An 18,906-nucleotide genomic window follows, 5' to 3' on the forward strand; every position below is an offset into this window, starting at 1 on the left:
ATAAGATTCTCTTTGAGCAACTGTTGAGTCTCCCATCTTTTCTGCAACATGGTATTCACAGAAGTGTCTCCAGTTCGAGCATACTGAAAATTGATAGAGGGGGGAGGGGTTGAGTATAAGGCTTGGAATGGAGACATTCCTATGGCACTGTGGTGGTTGGTATTATACCACCACTCAGCCAAAGGTAGCCATGTCACCCATTCCTGTGGTTTATGTCCAGTCATACATCATAGATACATCTCAACACACTGGTTAAGTCTCTCAAATTTCCCATCCATCTGGGGATGATAGGCTGTGCTTAACTTAATTTTGGTCTCTAGTGCCTTGAACAACTCCCTCCGGAAGGAACTTACAAACACTGGATCCCTATCAGAAATGATTGCCAACAGGGTACCATGCAGTTTGACGACAGAATTGAGTAATTCTTCAGCTACTGATTGGGCAGTATAAGGGTGTGATAAGGCCATCAAATGGCAGTATTTAGTGAGCTTATCAATAACAACCAGAATCACACTTTTACCTTTTGACTTAGGCAGCCCCTCAATACAATCCATCGTAATAATTTCCCAAGCTTGGTCTAGAATCTCAATAGGTTGCAATAACCCTGGGGAAGGAACATGTTCGGGTTTGTTTCTCTGGCAAGTATCACATTCCTTGATGAGATTGGTGATGTCAGTTCTCATTGATGGCCAAATGAAATTTCTTTCTGCCCTCCTGATAGTGGCAGCTATTCCTGAATGTCCTCCTTCAGTATTCCCATGTATTTCATTGCAGATTTTCTTTCTTAGTCCCGTGCCAACTCCAACATAGTACCTATCCCCCTTCTTTAGTGTTCCACTTTCCAAGATAAAGCCATCACTTCCTTGAGGATCAATCAGAAGTTGAGTTATCAGACCTTGAGCATAACTATCATCTCTCAAACTATCCAGCACTTCTTGTCTCCAATGGGGAATGTTTTGTTGCACTATTACAGAGAGTTCCGAATCTTCAAAAATCCTGGAGAGAGCGTCTGCAGCATGGTTTTCCTTCCCCCTTTTGTACTGGACTGAATAATCATATCCAATCAATTTAGACAACCATTTCTGTTGGAGGCTAGTTGATATTTTTTGTTCCATTATATGTTTGATAGCTTCCTGATCGGTCTTTACAATGAAGTGATGACCCAATAAAAAAAGACCTCCATTTTTGTGTGGCCATTATAACAGCAAGAAGTTCTTTTTCATATGTAGAAAGGCCCTGATGTTTGGGACTGAGGGCCTTACTTAGGTAAGCAATTGGTCTCCCTTCTTGCATCATCACAGCTCCAATCCCACTCTTACAAGTATCAGTTTCAATTATGATTGGCTTGCTGAAATCAGGTAAGGCCAATACAGGAGTAGTTGACATGATAGTCTTTAATCTAGTGAAGGTTTCATCTGCTTCAGTGGTCCAGTGAAAGTTCCCTTTTTTCAGCAATTGAGTCAAAGGCTTGCTGACCAGCCCATAATGCTGCACAAACCGCCTATAATAACCTGTTAGACCTAGAAATCCTCTAAGTCCTTTGATGGATTTAGGTCTAGGCCAGTTGATCATAGCTGCAATTTTACTCTGATCTGTGGAGACTCCTTCATAAGAGATTAAATGGCCCAGGTATTCAATTTGTGGTTGAGCTATAGCACATTTACTTTTCTTGACAAATAGTTGTTGATTCCTGAGCACATCAAACACTTGCTGCAGATGTATTATGTGTTCTTGAATACTAGGGCTATAGACTAGGATATCATCAAAGAAAACAAGCACAAATTTTCGCAAGAAAGCACTAAACACATCATTCATAAGAGCTTGAAAAGAAGCAGGTGCATTGGTGAGCCCAAATGGCATCACCATGAACTCAAAGTGACCTTGTTGTGTCTTAAATGCAGTTTTAAAAATATCAGTTTCCTTTACTCTAATCTGGTGGTATCCACTTCTTAGATCAAGCTTAGTGAATACTCTACTGCATTTTAGTTCAGCTAGAAGCTCTTCAATAACAGGGATGGGAAACTTATTTTTCACAGTTATAGCATTTAAAGCTCTATAATCAATTACTAACCTCCAAGTGCTATCCTTTTTTCTGACCAATAAGACTGGAGAGGCAAAAGGAGACTGTTGTTCCTTATGACACCAGCAGCTAGCAATTCCCTTGTGATTTTCTCAATTTCTTCTTTATGTGCTATGGGACACCTGTATGGATTAAAAGAAATAGGTTGGCTTCCCATCTTCAATGGTATGCAGTGATCATGAGATCTCTGTGGTGGGAGTGTGGTTGGTATTTCAAAAATATCAGCATAAGAACCAATGAGGTTTTGTATATCAGGATGCAAGGAGTTTGAATCTTTTGACTCCTTGTTTATAGCAGTAAGTTGAACAAGGAAATAGGCCTCCTCTTGATGAAATTTTACTGTCTTGGCACTTGTATGCATATGTACCTGAGGTCCTTCACAAATTGTTGCAACTGCAATCTTTCACCTTGCCAATTAATTAATATATTGTTTTGCTGATAATCAAAGGTAACTGGGCTTACAGTAGCCATCCATTTGACTCCTAAAATTAGGTCATATCCCCCTAGAGGGATGACATTCATCTTGCAGTGAAAAGCATGATCAGACATTGTCCAACTGACCCTATTAATTTCAGTAGCACATTGCATTCTCTGTCCATTAGCCACTGTTATGTTAAAAGCATCACAGGGTGTAGTATGTAACTTGAGTTGTTTCACAAGGGCCTAAGATATAAAATTATGAGTTGACCCACTGTCAACTAGGATAGTGATGGTTTTGCCCTTAATTTGGCCCTTCAATTTAATTGTGCAGCTCCCAACTGAACCTGTCATGGCATGGAGTGATATCTTAGCTATCTCCTCTCCTTCTGCATTGTTTTGAGTATTATCCTCTTCCCAAACAACTGCTAGGTCTTTGCCATCAGATTTACAGTCCTCACCTTCATCACCCACCATGATATAGATTTTTTTCTTTCTACAATCATGGCCAGGTTCAAATTTTTTATCACAATGAAAGCATAAACCCTTGAGTTTTCTTTCATTAATTTCAGCAAGTGTCAATCTTCTAGAAATCTCGGGTGGTTTACAGTAAGTGGCAGGCTTATCAGTAGGCAGCTTGGTAATTGAATTGCTGTGATTAGTACCAGAAGGATGAGAAAACTTGCTAGCTCTGTACCTCTTGTCTAAAACAGTAAGGTAATATTCCTGACCTCGAGCTCTGTCTCTGGCCTCTTGCAAGGTTTGAGGTTTCTGGTTGTACAAGTGTTGAGAGATTTCTTCCTTGAGACCACTAATAAAGTTATCAATGTAGTACGACTCTCTATGGAACCCTTCCTGTAGCATCACATAATTCCTTAATTCATCAAACTGATTAATATAGTCATCCACGGTACCCTTTTGAATCAGTTTATTGAATTGCCCTACAACATTTTCATAGCCTCCCTTATTAAATCTTTGACAGACTAGTTTGGAGAATTCAGGCCACAAGAGATTATGTTTTTCTTCCTCAACCGTTCTGTACCAAATATCAGCATCATCTTCCATATGGAGGGCAGCACAAAGAACCCTAGATCTCAAATCAACAGAAGGCATAAGCTGAAAGTACTTTTCACATTTAGTAATCCATCCTCGAGGGTCTTTACCGTTAAACTTAGGAAAATCAAACTTGGGTGTTTTAACCCCTGGTTCGTGTGAAAATTTCTCTGGCTAGTATTATCATGAGGTACCCATTGAGGAATAAAAGGTTGTTGGGTGATAGTTGGTTGGGTGAAAGGGATGTGAAAGGTGGGTGGTGTGTTTTGAAACTGACCTTGTTGGCTGTAAGGATAGAGTGGTGGAGCAAATGGGTTCAGTGTAGATTGGTAAAACTGAGGTATTAGTGGAGGGTTTTGAGTAGAAGGTATGGTATTGAACATAAATGGTCCATTTTGAAATTGAGGAGGGATAGTTGCGTTTTTGAGCTCAGGTGCCGATGTTGGGTCTAGAGGTCTAAAACTTAGATCCAGAGTATGTGAGGAAGGTGTGTGTGAGATGGGTGGTGGGTGTCGATTCTCTCTTTCTGCGAGGTTCACATCATGAATACGTAAAATATCAGAAGCAATAGCGAATGTAGTAGGAGTAGGGGTAGAAAATGGTACCACTTTATGTTGGCTGTGATGTCTGTTTGAGCTTTTACCTTCAAGAAGTTGATTATGAGATTGAAGCTTTATCAACGCCATAATATCAGCTAAGCTTTTCTTGATGTCCCTGTTTTCTAAGGTGAATTGCTCCTTAATCTGTTGAAGCTGCTCAGATGTAGAGCTCTGCGATTCCTCCACCTGATTTAGTTTAGCCTCCATGGAAGAAAGAGCTTGGTCGTGGCGGTGGATAGGAGATTTATCAGCCATGAGAAAGGTGTCCAAGAAACTACTGGCTCTGAATACCAATTGTTAACAATGAAGTAACTATATGAACAGAAACAAATTTAAGCTAACACTTTTTGGGGTTTTTCATTGAAGAGAGAAGATAACAAAATGCATAGAGATAAAAAATTCCAGCCAGCCCCAAACAATTGAGGGTGGTAACATATATAACAACCTAATACAATGACTGACATGTGACACCCCACAACTGGGCCTGGACCAAGCAGTTACATAAGCAGACAAAAGATAACTTGACTGAAACGACATCGTTAACTAATGACTAAACGACCCCGTTTAAAAGAAGATAATTCTCGCCTTAATTATTTTCTTTAGATTACTGGTTGATCATAACACTGATGCACTTAGACTTAGGGGTGGATATTGAACTTGGATTTTAATGGATTATTAACAATACACGGATTTTAATGGATTTTTTTCATTCCATTTGGTTTCTTTTAATTTCGTATCAATCTGTAGAGTTTTTTTTGGATTTTATTGCATTGATTTTGTGTGGATTTTTGTTAACTTATAAAAATCCATCTACATTTTATTGGATTAATTTATTTCAAATCCTGTTAAATAAACATCATATTGAAAGGTTGCCCGTAGGCCACACCTGCATCACCATGAACACTATATCATGTCCCTGTCGAGATCCTTGCAATATAAGTTGCTGATGAATTGCTGGCAATACAATACTACTAGTTGGTCGAATTAAAAGTTCGGATGGACTTTTCACATTTACATGTATGTCACCTGTCATGTTTGCACCCCTTAGTATTAACATTAATTAACTGTAGTTTACACAAAGTCTAGAAGCATTTATGTTTGGTTGAAACAGAAACAAACTAAGCTCCAATTTTAAACAGATGTGAGGTGATATGAAACTAGAGCTGGAAATTCGTTCATTTCGTGTACTTTCGTGTCGTATACTTTCGTGTTTCGTGTCATGAATGCGTAACCCAAAGCCGAACCGTTAAGAATTCATTTCGTTTCGTTTCGTGTTCGTGTACCTTCATTTCGTGTACGTTTCGTATCATGTTTCGTGTAATTTAAAATTAATAATAAAAATAAAGATAAATTAAATATTAAATTTTTACTAGTCTAGCCTTAAGTCAATAAGTCATAAATGCTCAAGTCTTATGAAATTTAAATTTAAATATATTTTGTATCTATTTTTTGTAAATATTATATGTAAAATATTATTGTAAGATATATGTATTCATATAATTTCAATAAATTTATTTAAATATTTATTAATTTTGTGTACTTTCGTTTCGTGTCGTGTACCCAAATGTAAAACCAAAACTGACACTAAGTTCATCCGTGTACTTAGCGTGTTTGTGTACTTTCGTGTTCGTGTACCAAAAATGTCAAACAAAACCTATTATTTTCGTGTCGTATTATCGTGTCGTGTACGAAATTGCTGGCTATATATGAAACTAAACTCCAATTCTAAGAAGAAACAAACTAATGTCTTTCTTACCACAAATTGGTAATAAAGACATTAGGAGAGCCTGATGTAGGCTGAACACACACAGATATTTTGCAAGTTATTGCTCTATGTATATAAAGGGAAGGAATACTATACCTGCTTCAAGGAATATACTACATGTACCACTATATGTATCACTATATGCAAGGGTATTTAGAGCAGTAGGCCAACATATACAGATCTGTTGGAAACGAGAATAGGCTTAACACCAAAATATAACTTAAAACTTGATATAGTTTAAACACACAATAGTATATATATATAATAGCAGCCGGGTTTTGTTTTTGTAATACAAACACAATATTATAACATTTTCTTTCTAACAGGCTACAGCCTTTCTTTTTCTCACAGAGGGCTTCAGCTCTATTTTCCTCCTCTCTATTTTGTTTTCTCGGTGTAATTCAAATGAAACAAAAACAAACTCTATTTATAGGCTACAGGTTTACTATATAGTTCATGCCTTTTATCACCAAACAACTTCCTGATCTTCTGGTGGGCCTTAGCCACCGTCTTTGACTTCCAATGACGTCCATGCATTTTATAGCTGTAGATGCCTTTCTTTCTTTGCTTCATACTGTCTATTTCTTTTCCCCATACATGCAGCCTACCCTTTTTCCTGGACTTCAAACTTGGGCAGCAACGCTTCTTCATTTGAACTATATGGTTTCATTAATACATATCTCACTAGCATGTTGACAACACCACAATTCACCAAGTTGCTGCATCACCACCTTATCACCTGTTTGTCACCCGATTGTCACCTTTGTACTATTACATATTAAATTAACTTAAAACGGGTTTGATTTTTAACACTACCCCTCAAACCCGATTTTGCATTCCGAGCTTTTCTTTCATTTTATGAAACACTTCTGGCTTCAATGGCTTTGTAAATATATCTGCTAAATTTTCTTCAGTCCTGCAGTGTACTAACTCCACGATTTTATCATTTACTTGTTCGCGAAGAAAATGATATTTAATTTTGATGTGCTTGTTACGACTGTGTGACACCGGATTTTTCGCAAGTGAAATTGCGGATTTGTTGTCCACGAAAATAGTAACCGGTTCTTCCTTGACAAGATTTAACTTGCCCAAAATATAGCCTAGCCACATAGCCTGACATGCGCACGCTGCTGCTGCGATGTATTCTGCCTCACATGTTGAGAGAGCGACTGTATGTTGCTTCTTTGATGACCATGAAAATATTGCTAAGACAATATGAAAAGCATATCCCGAAGTGCTTTTCCCATCATCCAAATCTCCACTATAATCACTATCTCAGTAACCAACTAATTTTGAATTATGAGAATGTGCATAAAACAGACCATGATCAAGTGTACCTTTTATGTATCTCAAAATTCTCTTAGCCGCCATGAAATGATCTTGCTTCGGCTTCTCCATGTACCTACTAACCAATCCAACCGCATATATAATATCTGGATGACTGAAAGTTAGGTACCTCAGACTTCCAACCAAACTCTTGAACAATGACGGATTTACCGACTCTCTCGTTGAATCAATTCTGAGCTTTATACTTGCTTATGCTGGCGTGCTCACTGGCTTGCATTCCTCCATTCTAAACTTCTTTAAAATCTGCTCCGCATATTTTTTCTGACACATAAAAATCCCGTCTTTGTTTTGCTTCACCTCGACTCCAAGAAAGTACGACATTTGACCAATATCTGTCATCCCAAATTCATTAGTCATAACTTTCTTAAAATCATCAAACATACCAGGGTTATTTCTGGTAAAGATCATGTCGTCCACGTATAAGCAAACGATCATTATATTGCCCCCTGAATTTGTTTTCGTGTAGAGAGCATGCTCATATGGACTCTTCACAAAACCATTTTTCTGGAAGTATTCATCAACCCTTGTGTTCCACGCTCTCGGGGCTTGCTTTAACCCGTATAGTGTTTTCTTCAGTTTGTAGACTTTATTCTCCTGACATTTTTGAACATATCCTGGAGGTTGCTCAATGTAAACTTCTTCTTCGAGATAACCATTTAGAAATGCCGACTTTACATCCATCTGATAAATCTTCCACTGATTCTGAGCGACAATTGCTGTAAGAAGTCTGATTGTGTCAACTCGTGCAACTAGAGCAAACACTTCATCATAGTCAATTCTGTATCTTTGATTGTAGCCTTTAGCCACCAACCTTACCTTGTATTTCTCCACTTCTCCATCTTGATTCATCTTGGTCTTGTAGACCCATTTGACACCAATTGTTTTGTGTCCTTCTGGAAGATCTGTGAGCTCCCAAGTATCATTCTTCTTAATTGCACCAATTTCCTCATCCATGGCTTTGTTCCATTTGCTTTCTTCAAAAGCTTCCTCAAATGTAACTGGATCACATTCAGCCATTAAACAAAATAATGAATAATCAAAGGTTGTTTGTACCGGACTTATAACTTCGTAGATATCATCCAGACTCCGCATCTTTCGTGGTGCTCCCCCTGAACTGTTGCTTCCTCCCGTGGATGGTGTCGATCCAGGTGTTTGTTGATTTGGGCTTAGGGGAGGAGTTTGATCATCATCTTCGTCATCTTCAATATTCTGGTTATCACTGTCATCGTCATCACCATTGAAAAATAAACCAGCAACTTTTCTTTCATCCTCGCTCCATCTCCAGTAATCTGATTCATCGAACTCAACATCTCGAGAAATGATTAATTTCTTCGTCAGGGGATTGTAGAGTCTGTACGCCTTGCTTCTTTTGTCATATCCGGTAAAGATGCATTTCTCGCCTTTATCATCCAACTTCTTCTTTTTCTGATCGGGAATATGGGCATAAGCAATACACCCAAAAATTCTGAGATGTCCAACTGATGGTTTGCTACCACTCCATGCTTCATTCAGAGCTTTTTTTCTGACACTTTTTGTTGGACAACGATTCAACAAATAAACTGCACATTGAACGGCTTCCGCCCAGAAAGTTCTTGGCAAGTGCTTTGCTTTCACCATAATCCTTACCATGTCAAGAATAGTGCGATTATTTCTTTCTGCAATGCCATTTTGTTGAGGAGTATAGGCTGTTGTTAACTGATGATTGATTCCATTTGCTTTACAAAAGCTTCTAAACAGATTAGAAGTATACTCGCCTCCTCTGTCTGATCTGAGTACCTTCAAATAATGACCACTTTGCTTTTCTGCCAGTGCTTTGAACTCCTTGAATTTATCAAGAGCCTCCGACTTTTCTTTGATGATATACACCCAACTTTTCCTGCTAAAATCATCAATAAAAGTTAGGTAATACCTATTACCTCCAAGTGATGGAATATCAAACGGACCAGTTATATCTGTGTGAACAATCTCCAATGGCCTCCTGGCTCTCCATGATTTTCCAACGGGAAAACTTTGTCTATGTTGCTTCCCCCTGACACACGCTTCACACAAATTTTCTGGTTCGTTGATTTCTGGCAAACCGTCCACCATCTTTGTCTTTGACAATAATTTTAAGCCAGAAAATCCAAGATGACCAAATCTTAAATGCCATAACCACGAGTCATTTTTAATGACTGATTTCAAGCACTTCTGCACTTTTGTTTACATATCAAGCGTAAACAAACGATTCTTTGACATCTCCACATTTCCAATCAATTCCCGAGCTTGATTTCTGATAATGAGGGAATTGTCCTGCATCTGTATATTATATCCTTTCTCCACAAGCTGGCCAAGACTGATAATATTATTTTTCAATGCAGGAATATAATAAATATCATTTACATATTTCTTTTCACCTTTCTTTGACATGATCGTGACGGTACCTTTTCCTTTCACCGGAATTTTTGACGAGTCACCAAAAGTAACTTCTCCGTTGATGGTCTCGTCTATCTCTGTAAATAAATCTTTATGGCCAGTCATATGATTGTTGGCTCCTGAGTCAAGATACCAAACATTCTTTTTGCTCTCCTCGTATCCTTTATAAGTGAGGAACATAGCAGTGCCAACGTCTTTATCTTCTTTTGCTGCTGCAAAATGACTTCTTTCTTCCACTTTCGGAGATCTACACTCGTAATTGAAGTGACCAAATTTATTACAATTATAACATTGAAATTGAGACTTGTCACCTCGTTGTTGAAATCCGCCTCTTCCTCGGCCTCTAAAATTTTGACTACGACCAAACGGTTGAACACCTTTAGAATTCTGGCCTCGATTGAAAGACTGCCTTCCACGTCCTCGTCCACCACGGTAGCCACTTCTATAGCCACCTATGCCACGTACAGAACTGCTACTGCCAAAACTGTCATCGATGGATACTTTACTTTGCAACGCCTTCTCCAAATGGCTTGCATCATCATACTGGTTCATACGTTGCTCGTGGGCTTGAAGAGAACCTACGAGCTCATCAATCGAAATTGTGGACAGGTCTTTTGACTCCTCGATAGAAGTAACAACATAATCAAATTTTCTTGTTAATGAACGGAGCAACTTTTCCATGACCCGAACATCATCGAGACTTTCCCCATTTCTTTTCATCTCATTTGTCACCGTTTTCAAACGCGTAACAAATTCACCAATATTTTCGGAACTCTTCATCTTCAAATTTTCGAACTCCCCACGTAGCACTTGGAGCCGAACCTTTTTGACTTTCTCGACACCCTGGAATGATTTCTGTAGAATCTCCCACGCGTCTTTCGCCGTTTTTGCATTTGAAATTTTTTCAAAGGTTGATTCATCAACACCTTGAATAATTGTATATAAGGCCTTTTTATCTTTTTTTCGGGTCTCTTTCAAAATCATCTTCTCCGCATTTGTAAGGGCTGCTTCAGCGGCTGTATCTGTGGGCTCGTCATATCCGCTTTCAACAATATCCCAATTGTCGTATGAACCGAGTAACACCTTTATTTGAATACTCCAGTTCCCGTAATTTGTTGCCGTCAACTTTGGAATGTTGGGTTGCACCATCATTGCCATTTTTCATGAACGGAACCTTGGCTCGGATACCACTTGTTGGAAACGAGAATAGACTTACCACCAAAATATAACTTAAAACTTGATATAGTTTAAACACACAATAGTATATATATATATAATAGCAGCGGGGTTTTGTTTTTTAATACAAACACAATATTATAATATTTTCTTTTTAACAGGCTACAGCCTTTCTTTTTCTCACAGAGAGCTTCAGCTCTATTTTCCTTCTCTCTATTTTGTTTTCTCGGTGTAATTCAAATGAAACAAAAACAAACTCTATTTATTGGCTACAGGTTTACTATATAGTTCATGCCTTGCATCACCGAACAACTTCCTTATCTTCTGGTGGGCCTTAGCCACCGTCTTTGACTTCCAATGACGTCCATGCATTTTATAGCTGTAGATACCTTTCTTTCTTTGCTTCATACTGTCTATTTCTTTTCCCCATGCATGCAGCCTACCCTTTTTCCTGGACTTCAAACTTGGACAGCAACGCTTCTTCATTTGATCTACATGGTTTCATTAATACATATATGACTAGCATGTTGACAACACCACAATTCACCAAGCTGCTGCATCACCACCTTATTACCTGTTTGTCACCAGATTGTCACCTTTGTACTATTACATATTAAATTAACTTAAAACGGGTTTGATTTTTAACAAGATCTTTATATCATTCTACTTGTAATCTATATTGTAGTATGCCATTCTGTCATTCTGTGTGCTAATTAGTAGTACATAACTAATGTATTAAACTATCATATGAATGTTTCTTTCAAACTAAGCCAGCCGCAATCAATTAATGTACTTGTCTATTCGACTCTTTTTAACTAAACAAACCTTAAAAATATGCATTTGGGAGCCTTAAAAATCAAGTGATACCATCGGTAGGGTTTTACGTAGATGAGAAGTTTGGGAAGAGAAGTACTCAAAAGAAAAGTTGGATACATGGAGTCTATTTATATAATGGGTTTTTTTGTTTTTAATTTTTTAATATTTTGTTATGATTTATCATTGAAATCTTGTCTTCTGATGCCTGATTTCATCATACAAAATGGACATATAAAATCTTCTCCAAATGTTTTAGAATTCATGAGTTAATAAAATCCATAAATATTTGGATATCTAAGGATTTTGATTGATTTTTTAGAATCCAAATTTTAAAGCATATTTTTAAATCCCAATTCAATACATTCAGGTTAGATAATATTATTTCATATCTCAATTCATTACCTTCAGATTCTCAATTCAATACCTTTAGATTTTAAAAAATTATATAAAATCTCAGTTCAACCAGCTGATTTCAAAAATCCAAAAAAATAAAATCACAGTGCAATCCCCCCTTGGACATTCCAAAGACATTTCCCCCTCCAAAATCACCATAACCTCCTCTTTCTCGTGTTTTGTTTTCAACAAGGCACTAGGATAGAGAAGCTATCAAAAAGATTAGGGAACTAAATTTTAGTCGAAAGAAAGAGAAAAACGATACAAGAGACGACCCTTGATTACTTGATGCTTGTCATGTTGCATCAATTTCCCACTTTTAGTTTTTTATTATTGAATTGATATGGACATCAATGACACCAACTACATTGACGCCAGTGTAATATGCGTTTGAGCTAGCATGGATATAGATCTGGAGCTTATAATATTAGAAAAGGAAACTGCTAAATAAGCTTTATACATTTTTATTCAAACTCCAAATGACTTGTGAAGGACTCAAATATTCATAATAACAAACAAAATCGATGGAATCTGCTATTGTGAAATCATGGATAATTGTGCAATTGAAATTGCAGCTTTGATGGTAAACAAGAGCTTATTTTTTAATTCCCATAAAAAAAATAACTCCCTAAATTTAGGCCAAGTCTTTCTGCTACCCTTCCGGAACGTTTTCTACAGATAAATAACTTGTGGCAACGTATTAGACGAGTTCAATTTTGCAGGAATTTTAATAGGATAACAGTTACATGGAGTCAAATAATGTGCATCAGATTTATATAGCAAGTCAAATCCAGATGAAACCGAATCTCAAATATCTACACTTCAAATTGAATGACTCAAATTATATATAATTAACAGATGTATAGCACATCTATTGACTTGGTCAATAATGTTTGCGGTAGCAGATTGTCAAGGCTGCGCCTGAAAAGTTACTGGAATGACCATGGAAACCTTAGCTGGGTGGTTTGATCAAAGGCCTAAGTTGGATAAGCAGAGGCTTGTTTATGTGGGGATGGAGACAGGAGATGGGTGACATTTTGGCATGATGCTAAGTAGCTGAATGTTGCCCTTGTTGTGCTGCAGCATAGCTCTGGGGCTTAAGATTCTGACACAATTTTGGGTCATTGGGCAAACTTCCCCGCTATCAAATATTTGAGGATCATCACAATAGATCTAGGCACCAAACGGCTTACTAATCAAATAGTACTAACCAAGTCAAATCACTTGTTGCCTCAAAGGACACAAACGTGTATAATTTATGAACTGTGTCAAGATATATCACGTTCCCAAAAAATTTCCAAGTGACTGCAATCGATCAAACCTTTCACTTTATCTAGAGCTGTATGTCTGTGTCTCAATAGAGGAAGTGGGTCACTCTCTATTTTACGGTCCTGTCTCTGAGGTTTTTCTTTACGAGGCAGCTTTCTTGAGCATAGTTTCCATTTTGATTCAAACGCATGGGCTACAGGAATAATGCGAGAGTCAACTGATTACTCACTACTGAAAATACGATATGATCAACACATAAAAATGCATATATATCTAAAGACAAAAGCTCGACAGAGTAGGAGAAGAATCACTAGAATAAATATTTGGTTCAAGTATTTTTCTAAAGAATGATTTTGATGTACATGGTCAGATGCGGCATTCTATGCTGGTAGTAGGACTACTATGGTCTATGTAATTGAAAAACCAAATAAATCTATGACGCCAGCCAAAAGTCATACCTTTACTCTTATCCATAAATCCTTGAACAAGACATGCACAAACCCAAGGTCTTCCAGCTCGGGATGCTTTTGCACCGCCCTTTAGTTCACCATTATGTTGCTTCAAGCTACAAAACAAGTATGGTTACCAGGAACAGATTAGGTAATTGAAGTTTGAGGAAATCTTAATAAATTTATTAGAAAATATAACCTTTTAAAGGATATTAAAAAATATTAAAGGAATATAAAGTACATATTATTACATTCTTTGTTTGCCTTTTTCATTTATACTTACTCAACTTTTACATCCATGATGTTCTACCTAACAATAGTACTTTCTTCATCATGGTTATCACGTCGATAAGTCCAGTCATGTCGAATAGTCGTGGACTAGTCGCTGACTAGTCGACAAATTAATAATAAATTCATTTAAATAATATATATTTTATATATGTGACTTTCCACAACAAAAATCTAACATTCTCATACTCATACTCATATGTATATGAATCATAAAATAAAAATGTTAAACACACATTTCTATTTTCCCTTTTATATACTCACATTTATAAACTGGCTATACAAATATATTAACTGATTATACTACATGTATATTCAATTTTAATCAATTTATACATACATAAACACAACCACATAAAGATATATAAGTTGAAATTAGCATGTTGATTGTTGATGATGCCTAGTAGGTTTTTAGAAAAAAAATCTGTTACAAATTTTAATTGGATTTTGCACAAGTCGACCGACTAGTCAATAATTCACAAGTCGAGCTCTCCAATCGACTTTCTTAAACCGACTAGTCGACTGCTCGCAACTAGTCGACCGCTCGCAACTAGTCGACCGCCGTGACATGTTCATCATATAAAATGTCTATATCATTTATCAAATCAACTTGGAAATAATTGATCCAAAATAGAATTTTAACAATCTAAATTCTGCAGATGGTTACAACAATTACAAAAAATACTTGAAAATATTATAATATCAGATTTTTAAATTCATTTTCAAATTTTTTTTTGTTAGATATGCGACATGTCATATTATAAGTAAAGATTTGCCAAAAAATTCCATTTCCTTTTCTTTCTATTTTCTTCTACAATCGTACTTTTAGACATTATTCTTATTAAAAATAATTAAACCAATAGACATGAAAATCACAAAATAATTGGGACCAAACAATAACAAGATTTGATCAAAAAGATAAAATGGTAAAACATGAAAACACTACTGAATCTCATATTTTTTGTGTCATTTTTCCTAAATATTTATCATACCTGGATATATATTATTTAGAAAAATACGAATTTTTTTTAGAAGGAAATATAGTTTATAGATAAGATTAGCAAAAGTATGACCGTACATGAAAGATTATTATTAAAAGATTAGAATTTAAAAATAATTCATATTTGAAGTTGGGGGCCTCAAGGCAAAAACTTCATCTGCCTCGATGTTCAACCAGACCTTTAGTGTACAAGGCCGAGTGAATGATCGCATATATGTGTGCACACATATACTACTGTATTGTGTGTGTATATACTACTGGATGAATAACCATAATAGTGTATGTGCTAAACATTTAAAACTGGACCAGATAAAATTGTTAAGCCACTTCACGATGACCTTTGCAGAATCGCGAAGAAGAGAGCATTTGATTAGGTGAGGAGCGAGTTTAGGATATCTAGTTAACAATGACAACACTATCTTGTAAATTTCGATCTCTCGACAACCTTTTACCTTAGAGAGCTAAAACCTTAAAAACTCGTAACATCAAGAACATACTGGCAAGAAATTGCACACAAGTACAGGACCCATATGACATTTTGACATAGTGTGTAAAGATTTTTGAAAAAGCGACTTTACTAAATTAGTACTCCAATATTTAAGTAATCACTTCAAGTCCTACATTATTTTTGATAGAGCCTTACAGTCCACTAGTATTCTGTTTGTTAAAAAAAGGTATCTTAAAGCTACCGCACTATTTTGCCAAATGTACCATCTGGTCCTAATTTACTTTCGAATAAGAGAGAAATCCACCCAATTACTTTCCCCTAACATTTGCAGATAATATAGTTTCTTACGTTTCCAAAATTTATGATTCAATTCTCATCAATTATGTTCTGTATAATATGAACTATTTGAAACTTACTCATGGTTAAGATGATGACTATTGTAAAACTTAAAGAAAATTAACATATAACTCTCAAATTTTTGTGGCTTGAATGATCTCAAATGATTTTTCAATTGATAATTAGGCCATCTTAAACCTAAGTATTTACTGGAAGGAACCATAAAATGAAATCTATTAGTTCTCCTTCCATTAAAACTACCTATTGAATATATTATTCAAAGTCCCATTGGCATAGCATTATTGTCCACATTGATTTAATCACTCGTTACCAAAAGAAATTTGTGGGACCTGTATATTTGTATCTACCAACAATTTCCAAAAAGAAACCAAACAGCAGTTTACTTCGCAACCTACAACCGACATGATCTAGAGTTTAGAATATACTGCAAAACCAAATTATATTACAATGAACTAGAGAACCGTCCATGCCCATTTTACTCTAAATTGATCCCACAACTAAAACCAAATTTCTCCAGCTAAGATCACTACAAAAGTTTTAGTTGTGTGGACAAACATAGACATCCACAAATATATTAGTTGTGTAGACAAACATAGATATCCATACGGCACACCTATATATACAGTATTCACAAATACTCTAAAAACTCATCCCACAACTAAAGCCTAAAATCTCCACCGAAGCTGAGTCCATAATTCCCAGTTTTTTGCAAATATATACAAGCAGTAAATATTACTCGAAAAACTATAACCTAATTTCTCTAGCTAAGCTAATTTAAAAGGCCTTAATTAGGCACATACACACAAATTAAATCAGAATATAATAGTATGGCATGTGTAGGAATTATGTCGAACTTGTATCATAATATAGAATAAAATTGAAACTACAAACCATATGAATTAGAGTTATATAAATATACCAGATACAGAAGCTGACATAAGTTCTGTTGGGAGAGTTTTTTCTTTAAAAAATTAGTTACAGATGTTTGGCATTAAAGTGCAGCCCGTTTAAATGCATGACAACAATATAGGATTTTCATTAGATGTAGCATTCATGTCTTGCTGCTCTTTGTTTAATGTGAACTCAAGGTCTTTTGTGTACACGCCTCCCTTGCTACGATTTAGATTAATATATCCCATTATGGTAGGTAACTGAGGAAACACCCATATCATCATCGTGAACTGCTGGATAATATTCACGGTCTAATCACATCATTCGGAACAGATAGTAGGCAATGCTTTCGTAGCAGTAAAAATAAAGAGGAACTATATGTTCGACTTGCGGTGATGTTGCAATGCATTTGTTCTCAACATTAATTATAAAGCTCCTACATCTGGATGCTAAAAAAACATAGCATGATCATTGTTTAGAGGAAATTGTTCTTTGCATTTGTCAAGTGAAGTCACAAAGCTCATTGTGGAGGGTAATTGGAAAAGCCCCACCCACCGACTGCTTTTTTGCAGCAGATGTTAGGAGTAGGTCAAACCTATTACTTGTTCCAGATTATGCGCGGGATAATATCCAGGACCTTCACATGATAATAAGGAATTTCCACCTCTTCCCTCCAAATTTAGCCTTAAGGGTCTAAATTTTCTCATAAGGTAGGCGTGTAAGCAAAAGCAATAACGGGTTGAGTTTACATCAAAGCAGGATAGAACTGTGTCATCTACTACTAAAATTCAAATCCTGCATTGATGTTGTCATGCCTTTAACTTCACCTTGAAGCCAAATACATCGACTAAATTACTCAATTTCAACAAACATAAAATTGCAAGGCTTGTATAGCTGTTATTAACCTTGACCATATTGTGATATCTAATTCTCAATATAATGAAGGTTTAGATCGGGTTTAAATGGGTTGGGTGGGAATGTAAAATATTGACTGTTAATCAACAAAATAGTAAAAATTTTAAATGTTAACACATTTCTAAATCTAATTCGCGGCTTGGTTTGATTTGAAAAAGGGAAGTTTTATTATCTTGTGGATAAACACTTAAAATTTTACATTTGTACCTATTGAACCTCGATCCAAGCCTTCATTATATTTTCTAGTCATTTTTTATAATTCTCATCACAGAAAAATTAAAATCTAGAAATCTACAATAATTCATTCCATTCCTCCCCATTCCTTTCTCCCAAACCAAACGGAACATAATTCTATAACGATGACCTTGAAAGCCTCCCCGAACCGAGCTTAATCTAAAACTCATCCCACAACTCAAACTCCACAACGCCCAATTGCATACACACATATGCATATGCACAATCAGAGTACATTAAAAAATGGCACACGCATACATGGTAAGTATGTCAAATTGAAAAATAACACAGCTAAATTCTTTAATCCAGATTATAATAAAATTATATACATACAAAACTTAATAAAAAAAAAAAAAGGTACCGGCGAGAGAAATTGTTGGTGACGCCGACGTAAGTTTTGATGGGAACATTGGTAGAGAGTATTAGATACACACACCATGATGCTGATGTTTTCGACGGTCCCGATTTATCAAATGATGACACCGCCGAGGGCTCAGATTTCGAGGTGATGCTGTCATGGGGTTTGATTGATCTGAATGTTTGAGATACCAACCTAACCATCATCTTCACCTTCGCGTTACACGCTAACGAGAAACGTTGAATTTAAAATTTTAATATGCAAAATACAAGGTTTAAATGTAACCGGCAATTTTTTTGTGTCTCGCTATTTTATTAAAAAATATTTAAAATGTCATTTTTGAGAATTAAGGTCCAAAATGTCATGTTAAGATTTTGGAAATTTGACAAAATATCACACGAAGTAGCCTTAAGACTCATGGTATTTTTTTAAGATGTACATAATGTGTTAGTTTCTTCTTTTTTTTCTTTTTCTTTTTTATCTTTTAAACTTTATTTGTGTGTTGTTTTGCGATCAAAAACACTACTTAATATTATGTTTTCAATAATTATTATTAAATTTAATGATGTATCATAATTTAACAATTTTTTTAACATTTTAGGATTTATCAATCCCCTTTTGAGGTTTAGAAATATTTAA

The 18,906-nt window shown here is 35.9% G+C and overlaps 2 protein-coding genes across 2 annotated transcripts; both read right to left on the reverse strand.

The window, feature by feature from the left end:
• Positions 1–227: 227 nt before the first annotated feature.
• Positions 228–7,669, reverse strand: LOC141685327 (uncharacterized). The gene is made up of 10 exons (XM_074490436.1): positions 7,469–7,669; positions 6,011–6,095; positions 5,036–5,175; positions 4,602–4,633; positions 3,828–4,432; positions 2,773–3,699; positions 2,448–2,685; positions 2,072–2,202; positions 1,149–2,000; positions 228–1,045 (listed from the first exon to the last, which is right to left on the reverse strand). The coding sequence occupies exons 1-10, from the start codon at positions 7,667–7,669 to the stop codon at positions 228–230; spliced, it is 4,029 nt and encodes a 1,342-aa protein (XP_074346537.1).
• A 5,146-nt stretch (positions 7,670–12,815) lies between these two features.
• Positions 12,816–18,517, reverse strand: LOC141682661 (structure-specific endonuclease subunit slx1). Its single transcript, XM_074487367.1, has 3 exons — positions 18,271–18,517; positions 13,786–13,892; positions 12,816–13,520 (listed from the first exon to the last, which is right to left on the reverse strand). The coding sequence occupies exons 1-3, from the start codon at positions 18,471–18,473 to the stop codon at positions 13,327–13,329; spliced, it is 504 nt and encodes a 167-aa protein (XP_074343468.1). The 5' UTR covers positions 18,474–18,517; the 3' UTR covers positions 12,816–13,326.
• Between the last annotated feature and the right edge of the window lie 389 nt (positions 18,518–18,906).

This window comes from Apium graveolens, chromosome 9 (genome assembly GCF_009905375.1).
Source record: "Apium graveolens cultivar Ventura chromosome 9, ASM990537v1, whole genome shotgun sequence".
NCBI lineage: Eukaryota > Viridiplantae > Streptophyta > Magnoliopsida > Apiales > Apiaceae > Apium > Apium graveolens.

Excerpts from the sequence above, each read along its gene's own strand:
- LOC141685327 (XM_074490436.1), bottom strand. The coding sequence starts at position 7,669 with ATGATCTTTACCAGAAATAACCCTGGTATGTTTGATGATTTTAAGAAA. Across the intron at positions 4,433-4,601 it reads GGTGTCACATGTCAGTCATT|AGCCAGTAGTTTCTTGGACA; the intron begins GTATTAGGTTGT and ends ATTGGTATTCAG. Across the intron at positions 1,046-1,148 it reads TATTGGGTCATCACTTCATT|TCCAGTACAAAAGGGGGAAG; the intron begins GTAAAGACCGAT and ends ATGATTATTCAG.
- LOC141682661 (XM_074487367.1), bottom strand. The coding sequence starts at position 18,473 with ATGATGGTTAGGTTGGTATCTCAAACATTCAGATCAATCAAACCCCAT. Across the intron at positions 13,893-18,270 it reads ACCAACAATTTCTCTCGCCG|CTTGAAGCAACATAATGGTG; the intron begins GTACCTTTTTTT and ends CTTGTTTTGTAG. Across the intron at positions 13,521-13,785 it reads ATTTATGGATAAGAGTAAAG|CCCATGCGTTTGAATCAAAA; the intron begins GTATGACTTTTG and ends TTATTCCTGTAG.